Consider the following 24,732-nt stretch of genomic DNA (forward strand, 5'->3'; position numbering starts at 1 on the left):
CGTCCCACAGTCTTTAAAAAGGTGCGTTTGTGAGACTTGGGAGAGCTACGAAAGAAAACATTTCGGATTGTTAGTGATTGTGTCGTATAGTGGGGCCCATTGTTTCCTGGAGTCCCGCGGGAGGCTGGAGCGGAGACCGGTCTTCTCCGTCATAAACGTACAGGGGTAATAAAGCTACAGTTAGGTTTGTTTTACACTACAGGGAGTTAAAACATGTGGTGTCATTTTTAAGAAGCACAATTCAAACCTCGTGCTTTATGGGCAAATAAAACGCTCCTTCCGTACAAATCATGTTCAGCAATAGAAAAGATGTAGTAAAAATATTTGTACACCGTGTTCCAAGATTCTCAAACCAATCCACCCAAAACTTTACTTTTATTGTGTATTTATGTCACCAACTTTTCTAAATCCAAGTTAATTATCTGTTATTTTATATTTATTTTATTTCTTATTTTATAGTTATGGAATTAGACAACAGATAAAATGCCAAAAAAATACAGTTACTTTAAAAAAATTTATATAATGTTCTTAGCTTTACTACATTTGTCAGAATCTTGCGTTTTAAATGTGTGTTTTTAACTTAAAGCTGCATTGTGTAACTTTTTGGGTGGAGTGTGCGTCACAGACTTTTCTCCACGGAGATGTTATTGCTTTGTCTGGAATGTTTCACAGTATGGCGTCAAACATTTCTATCTTCATGGAGACCAAACCAGACCAAGTTACAGGTCAGATCTCTGGAGAGGCGACCCCGCTCACAGTCAGAATGTCTGGTTTGATGAGTATTTTTGAGCTATAAAACCAACTGTAATTGAATAAATGTAAAGCAGAGGTGTTTAATGTCACACTGTGGAACATTCCAGGATGAGAGCAATGACGTATCCATAGAAACAAACAGGTGACGGTGGCCCAAACAAAAAGTTACAGAGTGCACTTTTAAAACAACCGCATTATGGATAGTAACCTCCATGTTTGAACTTTGAATATTTTCATTTTTCAAAAAGCCTGTGGGATAAATGTATGGAAAATGTACTTTTAGAACCAGAGTGGACGGTCACTGTTGAGTCTCTCCATTAGAAATTACTAACAGAATAAAAAACCTGTAACATCCAGTGTACCCCGGTTATGTGTGTGCCAACTTGTGTGATGATTGGGTGAATATTTTAGGCCGCAGATAGTTCAGAAATTACCAAAATTGCCGATCCTTTATAATGGCGTGACCTTTCAATTGACCCGTGTGACCTCAAATGACCTCGGATCTTCACCCAACTTATTTTTTGCGGCATCAGGCACGGGGGCTTGACCCACATACCAAATTTGGTGACATAAATGGGAGAATTATTGTGGTTGGACACACAGACACACAGACACAGGGTGAATACAAAACCTGGTCAACCCTTCGGGGACCAGGTAATTAATCTCAATATTCATATAGTGGATTCGCCACAGATCGAGCTTCATATCAGAATACCGTATTTTTCTCACTATAAAACGCACTTAAAATCCTTGAATTTTCTCAAAAATCGACAGTGCGCCTTACGTATTAATTCTGGTTGTGCTTACTGACCTTTTTTTCATGTGGTACATGGCGCTCAAAAATCTGTCAAAATGTTTTAGTACGACTTCGGTATGCTAAAAAGTAGAGGTCTGCGCGGGACAGAATTTTCAGTCCCGCTCCTGCCCGCACCTGCAATATTTTGTCCCACTCTCACCCGCAAATCCTGCAAGATAGGGATGTTCTCTTTCTTAAACTCTATCAAACACAGAGAAGCAGAAAGGAATTGTTTAAAATGTGCATGAGATTAAACCACATCCGCAAATTTAGGCTGCTTAAAATATCCAGCACAAATGATGTATGACAGGTTTACATGCATCATTTGTATATTTCACTTTACACTCATATTTAGTTTGTGGGACTTCAGTTCATCATCAAATCCACCCACTTCCGCATTGTGTAGTCCCACTCCCGCCCGTGCTGCAATGAGCTTTCAAAATGTGTCCTGTGCCGCACTGTTTTACACTGTTTTCGAAAATATGGTAACTGTAACCGTTAATGTGATTCAGACCTCGATATGAGATACAAGATGTGAGATGTGAGGGGTGTGAGATGTAAGTTACAGTACATGTTACTCACAGTGAAGGTCCTGCCGTTGGCCTTGTCGTCTTTCCCGGAGATGAACTTGGCGTTCTGCCTGGTCTCCCTCAGCCTCTCCACAGACGGAGGTTTGATGAACACCACGAAGGGCTTAAACTCTGCTGTCCTCAGGTGTTTTATCGACTGACGGAAGAATAAGAGAGAGAAAGAGGACACATCCAGTCAGATTTAGTACACTGCTGTGAAATGAGCAATGTCTGAAATGTCTTGTCCAAAGACTCAACAACAGCACAGGTTTGAATCATTAACCGTTTCTTGGTGTGCAAACACAACACACTTCTGTATGTCAATAGCCCTATTCGCACGGGACTAGGGTGACCTGTGGACCTTTGGTGATTTGTAATAATTGCAGAGGATGCCTGAGATCTTAATCCAGTGTGAATGTGCCATGTCTGTAATTTGTTAAAGTAAAAATTCTGCTGCAAGTTACCTACTATATTTCACCAAACACAGACGTCCGGTGATAATCCTAGTCCTGTGTGAATCTGCAGCTCAGAGTTTGTTGTTGTAATTGCACCTTTTCTATTAGTTTCTTTTCTTTCCATGTTCTTTTCTCTTTCAATCTCAGTCAAAGTCACTAAAACAGATTCATTTACAGACTTTGCTTATCATGCAAATGCGCTGCAAATAAAACAGAAGCGGGACCTTAATTCAAAAATTACGTCACCAGGTTGTATTTATCCTTTATGAATAGGGCTATAAATGCACTATGTAACTTTTCTGGTGGAGGATCCATCACCAGCTATTCTCCATGGAGATGTCTTTGCTTTGCCAGTGTTGGGGAGGTTTCTTTTAAAATGTATTCCCCTACAGATTACAGATTACATGTCCCAAAATGTAGTTTGTAACGTAATCCATTAAATTACTTAAAGTGAGTAACGTAATCTGAATACTTTGGATTACTTGATTTGCTGTAGAGAAGCAAAGACGAGGAAATCTTCACATAAGATGTTTTGTCTGATAAAAGACAATAAAAAGTCCAGACTTTACTGAACCATGTTAAAAATATTATTGATAGAAGAGGAGGAGACACGGTCCACGCAGCATGATTTAGTCCTGTTAAATCCTGGTTTAGTCCTGGTTTAGTCCTGGTTTAGTCCTGGTTCAGTCCTGGTTCAGTCCTGGTTTAGACCTGGTTTAGTCCTGGTTCAGTCCTGGTTCAGAAATGGTTTAGAACTGGTTTAGTCCTGTTTTAGTCTTGATTTAGACCTGGTTTAGATCTAGTTTAGTGTCCGTCAATGAGTGGAATTACCGAGAAAAAAATGAATTAAAAAAATAAAGAGGATATAGCCCAAAATGTGAAAACAGGAAAATAACGCCATGTAATCAATTTATTTTAACAAAGTAACTGTAATCCAATTACTACTTACTGAAACAGTAACTGTAACTGAATACAGTTACTCATAATTTGTACTCTGATTATGTAACTCTGGTACATGTAATCTGTTACTCCCCAACACTGTCTCTGGCATTTTCATTTCATGAAGGTAGCTCACCAGAGGTAAAGGTTGGAGACCCCTGGCTGAGAATGTTCCACAGTATAGCATTAATCTTATCAATGAATTTACCAAATGAATTTACCATCTGACATTTTGTTGGCAACCTGGTAGTTTCTTCAGGGCTCATGTTTCTAATGTATGTTTTTCAAGGTTATGGACAAACTAATGACATCCCCATGGAGACGAACAGGTGGTCTACTCTTCACAAAATGCCATAATGAACTTTTAAGTTACATTTCCTTTTTTTCTTACATTTGCAACCCCCGTCAGTCATCCGGGTAATGTGTATACTGGTCTATGTGCTCTTATATTTGTTGTGATACAGCTCAGATCATTCTAAAGACGTTCAGGAAAGGTTTGTGTCTGTCCTGTGAATGTGACGTCTTTAGTATCGATACCTGCGAAAAATGAGTCTCTAATTTCAATAGACGAGTTTCAGCTGACGTCATTGTTATTAAAAGCCCGCGTTGCATGCTGGGAAATATTTTGGTCGGAGGCAAGAAACATGGTAGCGTCAAACAGTGCGTAACTCTGCGTATTTATCCCAAATAATGGTAAATTCCTGCTGCATTATCAGATGCACAAATAGAAGCACGGAAGAAGGAAAATGTCTTTTTCGTATTCTGAGTGAAAAGAACCGCTAACGGTGAATTAAATGGCTTCGAAACATCCGCAGAGCAAACGTAGAAGATCCTAACAAACCGTGGACTCCAACAAGTTCAACAACACATCGAGACTCTTGGAGGTTTTCATCTTTTCTGCTGTGAATGGCCCAGGAGTTTCCACCAAGTCATTGTGGATATCGCCCAAGTGAATATTTGTCCAGGTAGTTGGAGATTCTGACCAGAAATTTGGTTTGTTCCACCTTTTGTCGGGGTTGAAAAGGGTGATTTGGCTCCATCGATGCTTATGACCAATTTCTGGTCAAATGGTCTTGGGTCCTCTGCCGTTAGAGTGGATAAATAACCGGGATCAATACCCTTTACGTGCTTTCTCGCTCCGTCCATCATGTTGAATTAGTGTTTCTTGCCGCCGACCAAAATAATTCCCAGCATGCAACGTGTGCTTTTGTCAACAATGAAACTTGCACAAGGTCGTCAGTTCAGGTCTTACCCAAGCGTAGAACAATGTGCCTATTTTTTTATTTTTTTTTTCACAATGTATCTGGTATTGACGGGAAGGGCATCTGGCACAAAACCCTTCCAAAACCACTAAGCTGAGTCAAGTCTGTCACTTTCAAATCCACACACACTCTTTCCCTGTGAGCTGTCCCAGGCTCAGACAGATGACTACACTCTCACACCCCGCTTCAGCTTGGCCTCTGCTCTGGAGGTGACGCATTCGCAGCAGACGGGCCTTCTTCTTCTTCTTCTCCTCCTTGGTGGGACACTTGTTGTGGTCTGAGCGCGCTTTGTTCTAAACTTGGCTTCCACTCAACATCTCCTGCTGTTTTTGAACCAATATAAGCTGCTAAAAATGAACCATAGCGTGTACTTTAGCAGCACTTTATGTTGATGGAGAATGGGCGGTTGCCAAATAGTTGGACAAAAAGTCTATTTCTGGCCCCAGGGTTTAAACGCAGCTTCTGGTTAGTGTATGGGTGTTGTGAGAATGATCTGGATGCAGAGTTAGTGTTTGCGTGTTTCTAACAGTTGCTTAAAGCCACATTAGCCGTGTGCGAGGAGGTGAAGAGGAGGTGAAGAGGAGGTGAAGAGGAGGTGAAGAGGAGGTGAAGGAGAGGACAGAGGTGGTTGTGGTGGCGTCAGACCCAGGCCCCTCGCTGAGCTAAAAGACACTTAGCCCAACCCGCAAGAGATGCACCAGAATAACAAGAACCGAGAGAGGAGCCTGCAAATTCTTATCGAGATTCTAGGTCTTCTAAAACATATTTTCGTACACACGTCTCCTCCACAGGGCAGCTGAACACACCCTCAGTCACACATGAGGAGCTTGGAGTAGAGCCACTGCTCCTCCATGACTTTTGACTTTAGAATATTTATTTGTAGGCTGATTCAGCAGTTAGTTTCACTTCGTGGAAACCGTCTGACCTCGCAGCATTAGAATTTGTTCACTTGACTGTAGGCGGGTACTTTTTTAAATTTAACTAATCGCTGCTATTTGGTCGTGACGTATGTAATGCTCCGCTAACGGGGTTAACTGGCATATTAAGCTTTTCCCAAATCCCGTAAGAAGAAGAACAATAACGTATTTCCCTTTGATAAAATTCACCAAACATTCTCTTTGTTCCGGCTTTAAATCCTCGATCTCGTTGACAACACAGAATGTCTGACTCTTCACTGATTGGCTGGTGCCTGGACTCACACTTTCAGGGTTCTTGCAAACAGTCTAGTGTATTTTGATTCTTGACCTAGTCGCTGGAGAGAAATTAAATTGAGCGGAGGCACTAGATGGCGCCATATATAAAAAAATAAATAAGAATAAATGGTTGACATACAAAATTTTAACTATTTATTCTTTATTATCTATGCTCCTGTTGACCTGGACCTGAGTGCAGTATTTTGTTTCTGTGTACTTTTTTTAATACTGAAATGACAAATAAATTCTGATTCTGATTGAGCCTGGCTCACTCATCTGTGAGGCTGTTTGACATTTCTACAAAAATCACAGTGATAATTCCATTATTATTGAGAAGCACTTTTTGTGATTACTACTGCTGCCCCACACTAACTGCCCAGGAGCCACTTTTAGCATAACAACTCTTATCTTATCTTCTGTTAGACCCAATGAATGATCTCATATCATGGGTCTTCATGTTCAATGTTTTTCAGGCCAGGGACCCCCAAACTGAGCAGGAGCAGGGACCCCCACTATGTATATGACATATATTTGTGTTTGATAGTAAATTGGGCCTAGTGTTGTGTCTAAACATCTTCTCTGTTATTGTACATTCAATACTAGAAGAGTATTTCATTGAAGTTCAGGCTCATCATGAAAAATGGAGCCTGGAGTAGAGCCACTGCTCCTCCATGCTGAAAAGAGCCAGCAGCGACGCTTTCAAGACCTCCAAAGCTTGAACTAGGCCTGGTCAGAACTAACTCAGCTGGAGGATTTGACTTATGGTGCATTCCTCACCCATGGCCAAGCTTCCCCAAGAACATAACTTCTGTGTTGTTGATATTAGGGTGACCGTGATGAAACTGACTAAAAGTAAAGTAATGGAATATTCTTTTTTGAGTCCCACACTGCAGTGACTGTCAGCAGCGTGCACCGTGCCAAGACGCCTGATTTCACATGTGAACCTCAGTACAGCCACTTGATCCTCCCCAGACTCTGTCCCAGTCCGATCCCAGGACGCGGAGCTCCGAGACGGGCGCTTTGACACCACGCCAGCCCCTGCTCTATAATGCACTGTTTGTGCCTGGGTCATTACGCTGGGAGTGAAAACAAACAGACTGACCAGAGCAGAGACCAGAGCAGGGACCAGAGCAGAGACCAGAGCAGAGACCAGAGCAGAGACCAGAGCAGAGACCAGAGCAGAGACCAGAGCAGAGACCAGAGCAGAGACCAGAGCAGAGACCAGAGCAGAGAGCAGAGCAGAGCAGAGACCAGAGCAGAGACCAGAGCAGAGACCAGAGCAGAGATCAGAGCAGAGACCAGAGACCAGAGAGAGACCAGAGCAGAGACCAGAGCAGAGACCAGAGCAGAGACCAGAGCAGAGACCAGAGCAGAGACCAGAGCAGAGACCAGAGCAGAGAGAGAGACCAGAGCAGAGACCAGAGCAGAGACCAGAGCAGAGACCAGAGCAGAGACCAGAGCAGAGCAGAGACCAGAGCAGAGAGAGCAGAGACCAGAGCAGAGACCAGAGCAGAGAGAGAGACCAGAGCAGAGACCAGAGCAGAGAGCAGAGACAGAGAGACCAGAGCAGAGACCAGAGCAGAGAGAGCCAGAGCAGAGACCAGAGCAGAGAGAGCAGAGCAGAGCAGAGAGCCAGAGCAGAGAGAGAGAGAGCCAGAGCAGAGAGAGAGAGCCAGAGCAGAGACCTGAGACAGTGGGGGAACGCAGCTTGCAGCTTTGTTGGGGCTTAGCGACAAGCCACTGGTCGTTTGAGAAGAGGCTGAATGGCCGCCACCACCCAAGACACATAAGCCAAAGAGGAAATCTTCAAATAGAGGAAATTAGCCGTAATTGCTGCTTCAAAACAGCCCCCTCTGAGGCGCGCTTGTGTAACTCAAGCAGCCAAGGCCTCCTGAATAGAACTGAGCGAGACAGTGGTAAATAGAAACGTATAGGAGGAGAGCAGCCTAACCATAATAAACACTGATGCAGTCCAAGAAATCAGGGACTGGCTTTGAGAATATGTCAATAGAGCTGCACAAATCCAAACTGATCTCTGTGTATATTTTATACACACACAGGTCAGCCTGGTCCCCACGCCCTCGCCACACCTTGAGCCAGAACCAAACATATTCGCCTCTGACGTGATATCATTGGTTTTCTGTGAAATGTTCAAAATGTATGTCCGTCCAAACATCTGACTTGTAACATGTGGCGTCAGCTGCTTTTTTTCCATGGAGATGAAAATGCTGAAAAGCAGTAAACCTCCATGAGAAAGTTGCATAGTACATCTTTAATGTAGCTCTATACTCTATATCAGGGGTGGGCAAACTTTTTGACTCGTGGGCCACAAAAGGTTCTGAAATTTGACAGAAGGGCCAGACCAGGAGCAGATGGACGGAGTTTTTTGGTAATCCACCTCATAAGAGAAAAAAATAACATGGGATATACAGAAAACATATCTCATGTTATTGAAATATCCCATAAATTGAAAATCATTACAAAGTATTACAATAAAATATCTGTCTTTCAAGTTCCACGTTATTTACTATTTACTGAAATGACTTTTAAAACACTTCAAATTATTATTCAAGTTCGGTGGGCCTGATTAAAAAGAATAAAGGGCCTCATATGGCCCCCGGGCCTTAGTTTGCCCACCCCTGCTCTATATAATATCATTTTTCCCACCTACTCCACTCCTTGGTTTACTTCTGTAAGGATCTGAGTGACTGACAGTACAGGAATCATGATAAAATCCCAATTATGATCGAAAAGCAAAATATAAAAACGTAGCAACTGAATCATGTGTGTAAAGAATGATGAGTGAAAAAACATGTCCTCCTTCCCTGCGGCCATGACTTGAGCTGGTGCTGCGTGAGACTTACATGGGGCTGGATGTCGATGAGGCACACTTTGTTCTTGGCCAGGACGGAGCGGATGGAGTCCAGGCTGGTCCCGTAGTAGTTTCCCTTGTACTCTCCATACTCGATAAACCTGAGACAAGACACATGATAAACAATTACTACATGGACTGATGCATGTAGACACATCTGTACTATCTGCAACCCGGGACGTACCAATGCCACTTTTTACAAAACCGATACGAGTATTTAGAGTACTTCCAGATACACAGTTCTGATACTGATTCCAGGCATTATATTTACAGGACGCGTACACAGTAGTACATTTCATTCATCTCCATGGCTTGTTATTATTATATAGCCTACTTTTTCACATTACTTTTTTACTTATTTGTGGGGCTGTTTGACATTTCTACAAAAATCACAGTTATAATTCCATTATTATTTAGCAGCACCTTTAGTGATTACTACTAATGTAAACAACTTTTATCTTCTGCTAGACCCAATCTTATATCTTATGTTATATATTTGAAAGCTTAAATCCAGATCTATTCAATCACTAGATTTGATTTTCAGTTACCATAACTTAGCAACAGTTGAATGCTAGTACAGTAAACACAGGCACTGTTTTTACAGGTGGGCCCGGTCAAGCAGAAGTAAACATCAAGGCCTAAAATTCAAGTTAATGCATCTGATATAAAAATGTATTGAACAGATACATATGTACTCTAGTTTATGAAACTGTTGACCTTTTTTCTGTACCATTTTTGGTTCTAAAGTTCCATATGTTTTAAACAGACCATGTATGAAACATGGAACAAAAATTATTTCCCAAATTTCAAAGACCCAAAAATCATGTAAATAAATGTTTGTATTTCATCATATCTTGTGTTATTCCATCTTTGAACTGTTGATGAAGGGACATGCTTGGAAGGACTGACATATTTTATAGAAATAGTTTCCTTTCATTTTGAAGTAATATTAAAGTATTTGGAAGAAAAAAGTGACAAATGATGTAAAATCCTGCACCTTCTACTTGTTTGCACAATTTTCCCTCCGTTACTTTTCCCTCCGTTACCATGACCTTTCTTAATAAAAAATCTCATGAGTCAAAAAGTAAGAGGTTTTTCAACCTAATCTTGTACCATATGGTAGAAAACTATATGAAGCAAATATTCAAACCAGTTTGTTAAGGATATGGAAGTGAGAACCAAGAGTTATCACTGTTTGGATTTATTGCCCAAAAAGTGCTGCATATTTCATTCCCTCTGTTACCGACATGAGTTTTTTTTCAGTTTTTTGTCAACAACTTGAAAGAATATCACAGGTTTAACTTGACCCTGTTGGAGTGTAACTCTTTCCTACATTCTGATACTTTACTTATTTCAATAGTTCCTCTAGTTTCTGAATAAGAGACATTTGAATGTCAAAAATCTGCCCCTGTTTCCCTCCGTTACCACTTGACCGGACCCAGTTCCTGTGACAGACACATCTGTTTTAAAATGTGCAGTTTTTATGGTCAACTCCTCACGACTCCTCAAATAAGAGACAGCGCAGTTACAGCGGGATTGAAACAGTGTCTTACATTAGAGTCTATTTTTAAGTCTATTTTTAAGTCTATTTTTAAATCATTATCTATTATCTGTTTTCTTGCATGTTACCATTTTCCTGCTGTTCTTGAATTGTTCATTGCAACACTGGAATTTCCTCACTGTGGGACTAATCAAGGCATATCTTAAATCTTAAATCTTAAATCAGTTCTTGCATTAATGAGTACAGGAGGACAGTGCCCTGGTATCGAGCCGGTACATGATACTAACATCGGTATTGTGCATCCGTCTCTGAAACATTAAGTAATATTTTGGCTTTCAAAGAACGCCTTGTTTTTCACGCATGTTACATTCGATTACTCATTCACTCCACTGGTAACGGTCAGATACGTGTTCATTATTACTGAACCGCAAACCTTGGAGCTGGAGATGATTAAATGATTTGTAAAAACAAACAGACTCCTCGCACTGGAGACAGATCTGGACATAGCCTTCATCATCAGCCCTTCATCTGCACACACTCGGGACTATTTGACATAATGAGCCGCACTTGGCCCCTCCCACCTGTTGGTCTCCGTGCAGCACACTCGCTCTTTTCCACACATCATCTGCTCGTTTGCACCACTCCGCCTCCGGGACGCTAATAGGAACGCTTTTTGGGACACAACACGGGGGGAAAATGTGCTGGTGAGCGCCGTGAGGAGTGGAAAGAATTCTGGTGGTTATAAGGCAGCATGCTACAAGACCAGTGTCAGACAGGCTAATGCTATGTACGGCAGCTTTATGGTAATTGGCCATGTTAGGACGGCTCTGTAAATGGGAGACAAATCTTTATGAAAGCTGGATTTGGTTAGGGAAAATGATTTAAGGGCTTTTCTGTGGCCAGTTTTAAAGGCACACCTAGGGATTAGTGATTGCTCAATTGCAGAGTTTAGCACATGGAGTTTTTATCCACCGCTAGAAACATTAGACCGTAAATGGTGATGATAGAAAATGCAAAAAGGGCTTTAAAAAACGAGGAAAAAACTGTTACAATTGTTTATTTAGCAGTAAAAACACTTCTGAAGGAGCAACACATGTCTGTTAGTAAGACTGAGGTAGATTTAGATGAACTGTATATGGCCTGTGCTCTTACGGTTTGAACAAAAGTTTCTACAATCACTCCCTGAGCTGCACAGGCTGCACTAGCACTGACTCATGACTGGTGCAGGGGCTGGGGTTTAGGGAGTGACCATTCAGATCAGAGAGAGGCATTTTAAGGTTAAACCAACTGGATTTCTGCATTGGCAACACAAATGAGAGACTCATGTGAGGGTCATTCTGCTTTCTGTTTGGAGAACTTGCACCAAAACACCAAATTACAACACAAAACATGGGTCATCACTGTGTCTAATGATTTTAGACATGTCTATTTAAAAAATCTCAATAACAGTTGTTGTCAGTAAAAGCTATATTTGATTTGAACATGTTGACCTGGTATCTGAGGACATGTATCAAACCTACACGTACAGTTCCTTTAAGGTACTTGTAAAGGGCAACAAGAGAAACATGGAGAACATCCTGTGCATTGGCCCCTCTGATAAGCATCACACAATTGATTGCGATGCCCAGGAACACAAGAATATGCATGTTAGTGGAGGATTAGCCTACGGCACACTGGTGTTTTGGGTTAATGGGAGAAGCTGGAACAGGCACAGGAAACAAACCCAGACCCATAATTGTCATGACATTTTTTTTATATTGTTCCATGCCTATCTGGGACAGAGGTAAAGGTTAAAAATGTGCACAAACTGCATCTACACCACTCAACATTCATACTTTAAGATGTGAAGTGTCTTGCCAAAGGACAAAACAGCAGGAGTGACTGAAGCTGAAATCAATTTCCATCCTTCAGATGACTGCTCAAACCACGGCTACCAGGTCACTGAGTAAATCTTAAAAACATGACTTAAAACAGTTCTTTCTAAATCAGTTTAAAGTCCTGGTCTCCTGTGACAGACTGCAGTGCAGTGGAGTGGACAGCAGCCTGTCCGACTTCCCTTGGGAAAGTAGTCCGGGTTAAACACATGTTGTGGTGTGAGTCCTGCAGAGTTTTCAATGATGTTTGTGTATTGTTCCTGCTGCAGGCCACCAGACCCAACACAAACAAGTCTCTCTCTCTCCTCTTTTCTCTCTCTTCTCCTCCGCTCTTTCTCCTTCCTCTCCTCTCTTCTCTCTCCTCTGCTCTCCTTTCTCTCCTCTCTGCCTTGTAATTAGACTGTCCCACGCAGTACCACATCACAGCTCCTCGCTCGCCCCTCCGACTCCACCAAAACATGGCATGCCTGGGACCTGCACCACAGCACGGAGCGGCGGACATCCCCTACTCCTGATGCCCATCCTCTGCAGACCAACGCTCTGCAGCACTGTGTCATGAGCTCACTGCTAAAGAAGGATACAGAAGGACAATGACAGACCAATGAAATCAAACAATAAAATAAAACTAGAACTGCTCCCATGACTCCAACAACTAAAGGTCAAGCAGACCGCTGATAAAAGTCATTTCAATCTCACTTCATCTATGAAACATATAATTTTAACATAAACCAAGTATGTTTGATTCATTATTTGACAATTCTGGTGAGTCTGGTCACAGGTGAATCTTCCAGTTTTCAGATGGGAGTGAATGGCAGATGAATTAGCACATTAGAGACATGCAGAGTCTGATCTTACTGGGAAAGACATGGTGGATTTCTGTAGAATCACTGAGTGAAGCACTAAACTCTGTTCATCTAATTTTATTTGTTAATCATGTGTGACCAATAAGCTCCTTTTCTCACTTGGGAACCAGACTGATATCTGTATAAAATGACAGAAATATCATTGAGGATTTGCCACACAAATATAAACTCTTTTAAAATAATAGGTGACCAATGAGCTCTTTTGTTTCACATTTAATTTCACTGAAATAAACAAATCTGACTGGACGATTGTGCTTGAGCCTGGTTCAGTGGAAGACATGGAGACCAGAATGATATCCCTCTGTACAAAATACAGAGGGATATATCATTCTGGATTTGCAGGGCAAATGTTGCAATATCAGTAATTCCATGGATGTTAAACACAGTATATCAAAGGTTCTCATAGATGCTTGTTTGGTAAAAAATGGCACTGCATGTTTTTTATATTGCTTGACCAAACTGTACTGTAACATATGGATATTCTTACATCTCTAGATTGAGAATTCTTGTGCAGGATGTAAACTTGTGTAAAGTCTGTGTGCTGTGGCCTGCTGAGCGTCCGGAGCCTGTGTGTGCGTGACCTCATGTAGATCAGAGCAGAGCTCGTGTGAGAGCAGCAGAGGCATCCATCATCCCCAGAGCATTACCACAGAGACACGGAGCAGCCACAGAAGAGGAGGAGGCCGGGGTGAGGCTGGACCAGAGCGCCCGAGCCCGGAGAGGAGGAGGAGGAGGCCCAGGCAGGAGCACAGAGCAGAGCCGCTGTCTGGAGGTATTCTACAGATGTGGGCTGAGCTCGTCAGACTCTCACACTGTCACACAGCACTGAGGTCACGCAGAAAACTAACATACCCCTCGTGCTATGTAATGTCATAAATATAACTCCACACGTGAACTGTTGTTATGTAAAGCATAAGTTGTGCAAAGCAAACAATAAAAAATAACTGATACTTTGTCATGACATCATGCTGGGGGGGTGTTCTACATGTATGTGTATAGTGGAATGTTCATCATTTACCATGATGACATAATGCACACATAAGCAAACTCTGCCAAAGATCATCTGAAAACACATTTTCACAAGTCTGATCAACACGAGCGTTCATGGTCCTGTTTGGATGTTTGAGTTTCAACTGTTGACTAATCTCACTTGTGACTGCTGTTGTGCATGAGACACTTGTTTAACATACGTTCTATTTTCCATCCCTACATTGGTGTTGGTTAATATTGGGTATTGGCTAATCCTTCACGTTAAAATCAAGCTGGATCGGTGCATCTCTAGTCTTCGCGGACACTCCCTGGAGTCATGCCATGTCTCGCCTGCTTCAGACATCCACCCATCATTGTTCCTGTCCCAAAGAAGACCCGGACTTAATGACGCCTCTAGTCATGAAGGCTTTTAAACGTATGGTTCTGTTCCACCTCGAGTCCATCACCTCCTCCCCCTCCTGGACCCAACAGCTCTGTAGAGGACGCCATCAACCTGACCTTCCACTTCATCCTGCAGCACCTGGACCCCTGAGAACCTATGCCAGATCCTGTTTGTGGACTTCAAGCTCTGCATTCAGTACCATCCTCCCTGTTTATATATCTCACCTGGTTCACCTGGATACTGCTGACCAAGCTGCAGGACACAGGAGGGACACTTTTAGCTCTTCTCCTCCTCAAAGTGCCCTGACACAGACCTGCTGACCCTCCCTGACCAATCCTCCCGTTAAACTGAACTGAGACCTTTAACTGCCACACAAAGAATACAGAGAAGTGCAGTATTCTTTTGCATCTAAGCTTGAATTTTCCTCAGGTTTCCATCCATCCATATTCAGTAATTTACCTGCAGGCTTCTTCTGTACTCACACTCAAATCCAAACCCACACAGATTGCCTGAACTACATTAGAATGCTTAATATCCTAACTTTTCAAAAGCAGAAAGACACAAACACCAAAAATGACTAAACTTGTACGTGGGATCCAAAAAAAAGAATATAAAAACCTTCCATATCTCTATAAAAAGATGCTCGATGCTTTAAAAGAAATATTACTTCGAGGTATTTTAAAGATCTCACTATGCCAGTATATTCTCACTGACTTCACGCGGTGCCAAACCTCTCTCTCCTCTCCTACAGGGTTTTCCTATCTGCACAGCGCTCATCCTTTCGCACCCTGACGCCACATTCTGCCGCGGCCTGTTACATGTGAATGATGCCAGTCCACTACAAAGGACCAGGATGTACAAGAGAAAATACAACCTCGTCCTCCAGCAGACAGTGAGATCATCTTTCCATCGCTCCTCTCTCCATCGTCCTCATAACAAGCACATTATTTTTTATGTGTTCTGAATCAGAAGCAGAGTCACAGCACACTCCAGGTTGTATCGCTGTAAGACCCATTCACACATGCAGCCTGAGCCGGGACTTTACCTGCATTTTGTAAGAACAGGGTCATGTGTGAACGAAGCCTGAACTGATGTCGACGTTTGCTTTTTTGATCAGGCTGGTAAGAGCTGGGTGATACGGAGCAAATAATATATCTTGATATATTTTGCTATATCTCGATATACAAAATATATATCTCTGTACAGGAAAAATAACTCCCCAAAACTACTGCAAAAACAAATCTGCCAAATTCCACAAGGTCCTTTTTTGTTGAAGTTCAAAGATGCAAACAAAGTGCTTCTGCGACACAGGAAGAAATAACATATTGCTTTCATTTCATTCAAAAATAAAACAATTCAACTCAAGCTCATTCTTGCATTAACTCTGTAGCCGTACGATAACCAGAAGCATGAGCTCCTTTAGCAGAGGAAGCTCAGGAGGTTCCTTATTTTAACAGATCCATGTTCCTCACCAGCGTAAGGAGCTCTGAGGTTTCCCACAATCCACTGCAGATCAAACCCAACGTTTCCAAACACTATTGTACAAGTTACACTGCAGCAGATTATTAAATAAAATCTTCCGCATAAATAAATTGTACATTACTAAACTTTACAACATAAAGTATAACTACATAGATCCACATCAGTCCATTTGACATTATAATGAGTTTAATGAGATTATGATGTGTTAAATGCAGCTTTGCCACATTTGTTTACTTTTTACAGAAATGAAACGTAAAACCATATGGCTCATTTGCACAAACTATTAAAAAAAAAAGAGAAGTGGCAAAATCAGAATTAAACATAAGGATTATATCTATATACGATATGTTAGAATCCATTTCGTGTTAAAAAAATATCTCCATATATTTAAAATATCGAGATACCTCTAACCCCTAAGGTTGGTTAAAATATTCGGAATATGCAGGGAAAGGTTTAAGGCCAATGCACACCAGACCATTTTTCACACGTCAACACACATTTAACACTGCACGTCACGGCTCTTAAAAAAGTTTTAACCTGGTTACGCGGTTATGTTCCAACATAAAAACATAATCATGTAACCAGAACACAACCTCGTAACCAGTAAATCAAGCCGGTAACCAAGGAAACCAAGCTTGTAACCAGAAAACAAATTTCATAACCAAGGAAATTAAGCAGTATTGGCAATTTTCAGGTTTTATTCACATAGAACACACACCAAGGCTCTTTGATGGTATGATTTTTGATGAGCTAACAACATGGCTTAAAGCTCAACATGAGTCAATTTTGCATAATATAGGACCTTAAGGGTTAGAATAAAACTTGAGAAATATTACTGTGTCTTTAGTCTTTATGATGCCTTATAACGTACTATTGAGTGTACTTTCCTGGGAACTATGTGCGAATGTGGCTTCAAACCCTCAGCCTTACTTGTTATTGTGGATGTCGGTCTCGAAAAGGTGCTTGGCGATGAAGTGGTACTCTACTCCGTCGCTCTCCTGGTTCTTCTTGGGCCGGCTCGTGTCTGGAAGAGAGAGGGGGGGGAAGTCGGTCAGGTCCCAACCCAGACTGGTGACTCAGTGTTGGGGCAGCGCATGTGATCTTAGCCCCTTATTAACATGAGCGGAGCGAGCAGCAGCGTGCCAACCCTTGTATATGCGCTTGTGTAATAGTGCAATAAAACACAACTCGGAGCTGACAGCAGGTTTACGGCATGGAGAGGTAGCGCTCGGTTCTCGCAGGTAATTGAGTTCTTGTTAAGATCAAGCTACTGCGGCCATAAAGCAGAAAGTGTGTGTGAAGACAGGGGAGAGGCACGTGTAAGGAACGTGTGAGGTAGAGCTCGGAAAGGAGGTAAGAAAGGAGGTAGGAGAGCAGATAGGAGACGAGCTAGAAGAGGAGGTAGGAGAGGTCAGGAGACATGCTCGACAGGTCAAAGGTCAGAGGTTGTGAAATCACCGAGGAGCATGACAACAAGTCAAAGTAAACTGTTTAAACTTTAACCGCTGGCAAACTAAACCTGCACGAGACAGAGGGCTTCTATTTCTTTTGAATGAAGACAACAGTCAGTTCAGTTTATGAATTGATTAAATAATCGAAGATGCATCTCAAAACAGGTTTGTAGAGGTCTGAAGTACACGTTACCAGGGGTCTCCTACCTTTTTTCTCCAGTGAGCTACTTTTATGAAACAAAAATGCCAGAGAGCTGCCAATTTCAGCAGTGGCAAAGAAACTATAGAGTAAATATAAGAGCCACAGTGAGCCTTAGATGGGGAACATTTAGATGCTTATAAATCATAAACCTTATCCATTAATTGGTGCACCAAGTTAGGCATCAAAATGATACATATATAACAGTGATTATTCAAATTTTACTTATTATCCACGAGACATACAATTCAGAAATCCCACGGCGAGCTCCTTGGAAGTGGGTGGCTCCAACCTGTAGCTGAGACCCCTGCGTTAGATGATACAACCTGTTTTTTTGTTGTTGTTGTTGTTTTATTTCATTAAAAAAAGTTATATGATGCAGAGACAAATTCTATTAGATAAAGTAAGGACAGTATGACACTGACCCACCCGACCCACCCAATACCACTCGGTAACGCTAACGCCCAGAGCAGGTTCAACGATGCAGATGCTCTGTAGATACTTAAAACATGTTAATAACAACAGAAAAGGCATTTGTGTTACCTCTCTGATACTGTTATTTAGCCTTTAGTGTGGACACTGAATTTAGTATCATAACTACAGAGAGTGCAGCCTCACAGTAGAGACATCAGCACTAACACGGTTTACTGAATGTATTTACTCTGCAGAATGAGCCATGTACTCTAAGGATGTGCGTATTTTTACAGGCTTCTGTTATTTTTATGCACACACAGTGATAGAAAGTGACTAAGTACAATATTAAAAGTGCTTAAATTAGCACAATTCATCATTAAGACCAATATACATGTGACTTTGGTCCTGAAAATCTTTTATTCCTGTAGATTATCTTCGAAACAGTGTTTTATTTTTTGCTGTTGCACTGTAACAAAATTGAGTAGCCTCAGTCGACTTCTTCACACTGCACAGTATTGAACTGGTATTGCTGAGTACCATAAGGCAAAGTATCGGTATCAAATCAGTTTTCACAATGGTATGGGAACATCACTAATATAAATAATGTCACCAATATGATAACTGAACCAACTGGAATTATGATTTCTATATTTGACTGTGGGTGAGGTTGGGGCAACTGGAGAATCTGGACCAAACACAAACTCCATACAGCAAAGCCCTCACTTGTGATGAGGAACAAACCTTCTTACTGTGACTGAGCTTGCCTTCTGTGCTTAGAACTGTAAATAATTAGAATATTAGTGTAGGGAACTTCAAGAAACCTCATTTTTGAATGTGCCTACACGTTTCACATGCAGTCATCTTTGCTTGAATGAAAACAATGGAAGTTTACAAAAGTCAGAGGTCAGCGGTTGGACAATGAGACTTTCCCCACTCTAAATCTTTCACTCTGACAGTCTGACCATGGAGCTGGACTTTCCTCTGGACGCTACATTTCTCATCGCCGAGGACTGGCCCTGGCTCCAGGGCTCCATCCTCCTCTCTGCTCCAACATCCTGTTTTGGTCGAAAGTAGCAATAACAATCAATTTCTTGTTGTAAATTTGTCATATGTTATATTTGTGTGTGTTCAAAGCTTTGACTTTTACTAAAAATCTTTAGTTAGGAGTCCAAATAACTTCCCTTGTGGGTTAATAACATTTGTCCAAGTTAAAGGATGTTGTCTAAAATACTTTTTTACTTTTCAGATTGTATTTTTGTGGCTTTAATTTCCATTAACATGCTTCTGGTCACATTGGAATTTTCTAACTTAAAATAATGTCTGCACTTGGACAATATACTTTATAAAACAATGAGGCCTTTAGGCATTAGAGCGCCCTCTGCTGTCAGCAACAGGAATTAACATTTAGAAAATAAATATCTCGAGTGAACAGCATGCTAACAGGGGGCATGTGTTTGTTGTTATTACAATCTGACGGCAGAATAAGTCCAGTGATGGTTTATGGCCTTAAAAATTGTATAAGAGAAGTCAGAATTTTTGCCTATGACGCAACAATCCATGCAAAATATGAATTAAGCATTTTTTAGTGCTCAGAGATGACAATTTTGGATTTGCATTAATGAAACAAAATACAATTCCAGGAATGTTTTTGATGAGAAATCTACAACACAACATGATTGAACAAATGTGAAAAATGTACATTTTGCATACTGTATTTTCCGCACCATAGAGCGCGCTCAAAAGCCTCCAACCCCATCAAAAAACGACTGCACGCCCCGAAATCCAGAGCGCCCTATACACGGATCCACTCGGGTGTCCCAGCACGACTTCAGTAAACTACAAAGCCGCACAGTGAGAAACACCAACAACCACACTCATCACTTCACGCCGACGAGGAACGGAACGGAGGAACGAACTAAAATAGCGAGTTGCAACCCAAGTAGCACCATTTCCTGTGGCGCCCTTATTGTGGCAGGACAACTTTCTTTAAGTTCCGGGGTCCCCACACACACACACCCTTCCTGCTCCTCTCCTCCAGTGCTACGACACTGCTGCTCAAACACTTGGAAAAAAGCATTAATCATGGATCCAATAAAGATTGGTTGGAGCTGATTTACTCTTGGTTTATTCCCCCCACTGGATCATTCTATTACACTACTACAACTCAGCACTGGATGGCGAGCTACAGATGCCCACATGAATCAAAGTAGGACATATACACCCCTTCACAATACCAGAACCTACCTAGTTTGGATTACAATAACTCTAATGGACCATACCACCCTCTACACCCGCTTATAAACTGGACTTAGACTTTTGAAAGACAATTACTGGTTGTGTCATTTTTTGTGTGTGTGTTATTTTATTTTGTTAAACTATACTTATATATATATATATATAGTAATAATAATATTCTATAAATACATTTTTATTATTCATACCTCTTATATACTTGAATTCATATTATTAATATATAATTTTGAACAGAATTTTGTGTCTTTTGAGTTATTCACACACTTTCACTCCTGCCACTTCAATCCTTAGCCCTAGTCCGTTACAGAGTGCAATGTGCCACTTCTAGACACAACTGAACAACTGAGTCACTGCAAACACGCCGACAATCCGTTGGTCCCAGACAGCACCCTCCCTACACGCCACAACTGAACAAAGCCCAGAGTCACCGTGAACACCACAAACAAACAAAACCACTCACCCATCACACTGTTGGGTTTCCTTTAAAGTCCAATGTGGTTTATTTGTGAAAAAAGTTTGAAAATAGACCATTTAATGACAGTGCGCTTTATAATCCAGAGCGCCTAATAGTGCAGAAAATACGGTAATAACTATATGTAATAAGTACAGATTGGAAGTTCCAAGGTTGAAATGATCCTTTGTGAAGGTGTATAGAGTTTAAAAACACAGTGGAGCACTTCCTGGATTACACATGACATCACAAGGTGGAACAAAATTTATTATTTGGTCTGTTTGGTCCAGGTCTGTTTGTGATGAGGAAACATTAGGACATCGATCAAATAGATCAAAAGCTTAATATGAACCATTAAAGCTGCATTGTGTAACTTTTCTGTGGAGAGTCTGTCAAATGCTTTTCTCCACAGTAATGTTTTTGCTTTGTCTTGAATATTTCACAGTATCGTATTAAACGTTTCCATTTTCACGAGACCAAACAGACCAAGTTACGGTATGGTTTATTTGTGAAAAAGTTCAAAAATAGACCATTTAATGACAATGCGTCTTATAATCCAGAGCGCCCTATAGTGTGGAAAATACAGTACTATATGTTAAGTAGGGGTGTCAAATGATCGCGTTAATTGCGATTAATTACAGTCATATTTAGCGTGTTATGTTTTTTTAACCTGCCTTATTATAAAATCTGTTTTTATGTGTCGTTGGGACAACAACACATCGCTCCCGCAAAGAATTGTAATTTTCATTCCCGTTCTCGGTCCACATCTGCAATAAACCTGCGATCTTTGAAAACATCGTGACACACACAGAACAGACTCACCTTCACCTTCAACATCTCTGTCACAGAAAGAACATTCGTATTCCACTGAGTCGTGTCCTTTAGTCTGACAGAAGTTGAACCGCATCAGCGCACAAGAGCTTTTTTTTTTTTTTCTCCGCTTAGTTAATGCAAATGAGCATTGCGGTTTTAAGTTTTGTTTCTGTGAGACTTGCACAAAACTGAATTAAACACATTATGACGTCAAACGGGCTGATGTGGCTCTCGAGTGGTGATGTTTATATGTTGTAAAGTTGAGTTTATTTATGCAGAATAGTAATAGTAATAATAATGATGATACTGTGGAATGTAAGTGACTGCATCTGTTAAAGTTTGTTAAACAACAAATGACTTTATAAAGTCACTTTTTTTTTGTTCTGTATCAGTCTTTTGATCTGCCACAATAATGTAATAATGAATTCAAATGAAAATACCTCAAGTTGAAGGCTTTTCTCAGCAATTTTTAGGTGAGATTAAAAAGAGATTAATTTGATTAATTAATTACAGATCATAATTAATTAATCTCTCCATTTTTTTAATCGCTTGACAGCACTAATGTTAAGTACAGATGCCTAAAAATGACAGTCCTTTGACTTGTGTACTGCATTGTGTACATAACTGCTTTCCACTACTGCCTCCCTGCTCCACTCTGCTCTTGTGGGATTCATGGAAAACCGATGGAGTGATGAATCCGACGTGCCACTGGCCCGAAGGCGAGACGTGGGCCTGAGAGGAAGACACGGCTGTAAATCCAAATGTTGTGGAGAAGACACTGACGAAGATCAATGGTGCGCTGTCATCAGAGACACACAACACGAGGAAAAGCACGGGGCACGGCCAGAGACAGAAGACAGAGAGAAAGTCCACTCCTGTGTTGTGTTTGGAGAGGAGCGGTGCCCGGCAGAGGCCTGGGAACAACGCTCGCTGTGTTTACACGCACGCCAGGAAAACCGGATAATCGACCTAGTCCAATTTAAACCGTCTTTTCTAAACGCAAATAAACCTGAGAATTACGAGTGAGATGTTCTGAATTGAATGTCAAAGATCCAAATAGCACATCTGGAGAAGCTGGTACATACTCGGATACCTGCTGCAAGTAACAGAGCAGTCTGATTTATATTAAGAGCAGACGAGGAGAGGCATTCAACTGCACGAGGTAAGAAACAGCCAGAGAAATATAAGACATGAGTTTGGACATTTACTCACTCATTTTAGATCAGAGGTGATGATAAACTACTCTCCACCGAGCACATGCTGCTTTGTTTTATACTACTAAAGTGAAAATGAAAACTACCAGAGCCTCAGTATACTGTTTATTTGTGCTGCAAACTCTAAGAGCAAATAAGTTGTCTTTAATGCAATTTCTAGCATGTCTGAAAATCTATTTATCAACCTAAATGTGGTACTGCTTATCAATTTATTATTTTTTTTTACTTTAGTTTATTAAGATGAGCAGTGCAAGTAAACATTTAGAATAATTCTTGACAGGGTTTTTATATTACCATATTTTTCGGACTATAAGTCGCTCTGGGGTATAAGTCGCAATGTGTAATGATGAAGAAAAAAACATAATTCACACCGGACTGTAAGTCTCACTTTTTGGGGGACATTTCACCTTGAAAGTCAAGTTCTGGTAATAATAACAGAAGAGAGAACAACAGACTGTTGAATGTCACATATGAACAGTTCTTCAGATAAATATAACATAAACAACAGAAGAGAACAAGTTTAACAAACTCTCCATCTCACTCCAAATCACTAAATCCATTCAATTCTTCATCCTCGGTGTCACTTCTGAGCAACTCCTCGACCTCCAGAGGTAAACAGAGCGCCGCTTCCTCTTCTGTGTCACTGTCATCAAACTCAGCATCAGTTCGAGTTAGAATTATTCGGGCCTTTCTGAATCCCGACAGGATGGTTTCAGTGTCACTGAAGTCCAGGCTTTGTCCATCCATCCAGTGACTTCAGGAGAGTTTCATGGTGCATCCTCCTGGTTGCCATGAAGCTGTGTTCTCCATCCCTGCTTTCCACCAATCCCTCACAAGTTTCTCGCTCACTCCAAACTTTCTTTCTGCTGCTTGATTACTGTTTTCGGCTGAATATTTCACTACTTGCAGCAGGACAGCGGCTTTTTTCTGCAGAAGATATGCGCAGTAGGGCATGAAATGACTGTGGTAGCAGATACTGACACACAAGCCTAGAGCGCCCTCTGAAAATTTTAATATATAAGTCGGACCGGGATATAAGTCGCAGGACCACACAAACCATGAAAAAAGTGCAACTTATAGTTACAGTAGTTATTATTCAGGTACATCATCACCAGAGTCCATCTTTCTAAAAATAAGTACATTTTCATCTGAAGTTTGCCTCTCAGCTGTTCCATGATATAGACTTTTGTTTTAGTCTGTGTCCATTCTGTCCTTGTCGGGGGGTGAGTTTCCTCTAGTTAACACTTACCATTTTTCGTGCAGTCATCAAAAGATAATCTTTTACACATACATTATCTGACAATTCTCCAAATGAATATATTAAGGGATCCACACAGAGTTCATAAGACAGTATCTTTTCTATTTCTATTTCAATTTCCTGCCAATAATAACAAAGACCTGGACACTTCCAGAAGACAAGTGAGTGATCCGCCACCATGCCACAATTTCTCCAACATAATGGAGGCATGTTTTTGTAGAAATTTGAGATGATTAAAGGGGTTTTAAAATATCACATTTTTGTCTTCCAATCAAATTCCTTCCATAAATTACACTGCTTATCTATTTCTGTTTTTGTGCTAATAATAAATTACGAGATGCACCTGAACACCTCGTAGCCTCTGTCCGTACCTCTTCTCTGAGCTGATGTAGACTTGGACAGTGGTCTGACAGGTTATGGGGCAAAAATCATTTGTCTTTGGTGGTTTAGTGCACTCCAAGTTCTCTGTGCATGTAAACATGTTGACTGTGAGAGGAGGAGCAGTGCCCAGAACAGGCCTGGAACAACACTGCAGGATTTATTCACTGTCCTGTAAGGTATGACAACAGCAGCACGCTCCAAGCTTTCCAGTAATATGAATGTGGATGTTTTGACAAAAATAAAAGAATAGAAAAAGAAAAAAAATAACTCCTACCCATGTTTATTCTGTTTGTCAGTGTTGAGATATCACAAATGAAATGTTGGACTGTTGGACATGGGAATTTCTCTGCCAAAAGCCACAGTTTAG

The 24,732-nt window shown here is 41.1% G+C and overlaps 1 protein-coding gene across 1 annotated transcript in view; it reads right to left on the reverse strand.

Annotated features, from left to right (window-relative positions):
• The window catches only part of mpp7a (MAGUK p55 scaffold protein 7a), a 386,727-nt gene that overhangs the window by 13,292 nt on the left and 348,703 nt on the right, over positions 1–24,732 (reverse strand). The window contains exons 15-17 of the mRNA XM_020930757.2: positions 16,862–16,955; positions 8,832–8,940; positions 2,132–2,275 (exon numbers count right to left, since the gene is read on the reverse strand). Coding sequence (XP_020786416.1) covers positions 2,132–2,275; positions 8,832–8,940; positions 16,862–16,955 — 347 coding nt within the window. The remainder of the gene's footprint in view (positions 1–2,131; positions 2,276–8,831; positions 8,941–16,861; positions 16,956–24,732) is intronic.

This window comes from Boleophthalmus pectinirostris, unplaced genomic scaffold (genome assembly GCF_026225935.1).
Source record: "Boleophthalmus pectinirostris isolate CB_2022bp ecotype Guang Dong unplaced genomic scaffold, ASM2622593v1 HiC_scaffold_15, whole genome shotgun sequence".
In the NCBI taxonomy this organism is placed as follows: Eukaryota; Metazoa; Chordata; class Actinopteri; order Gobiiformes; family Gobiidae; genus Boleophthalmus; species Boleophthalmus pectinirostris.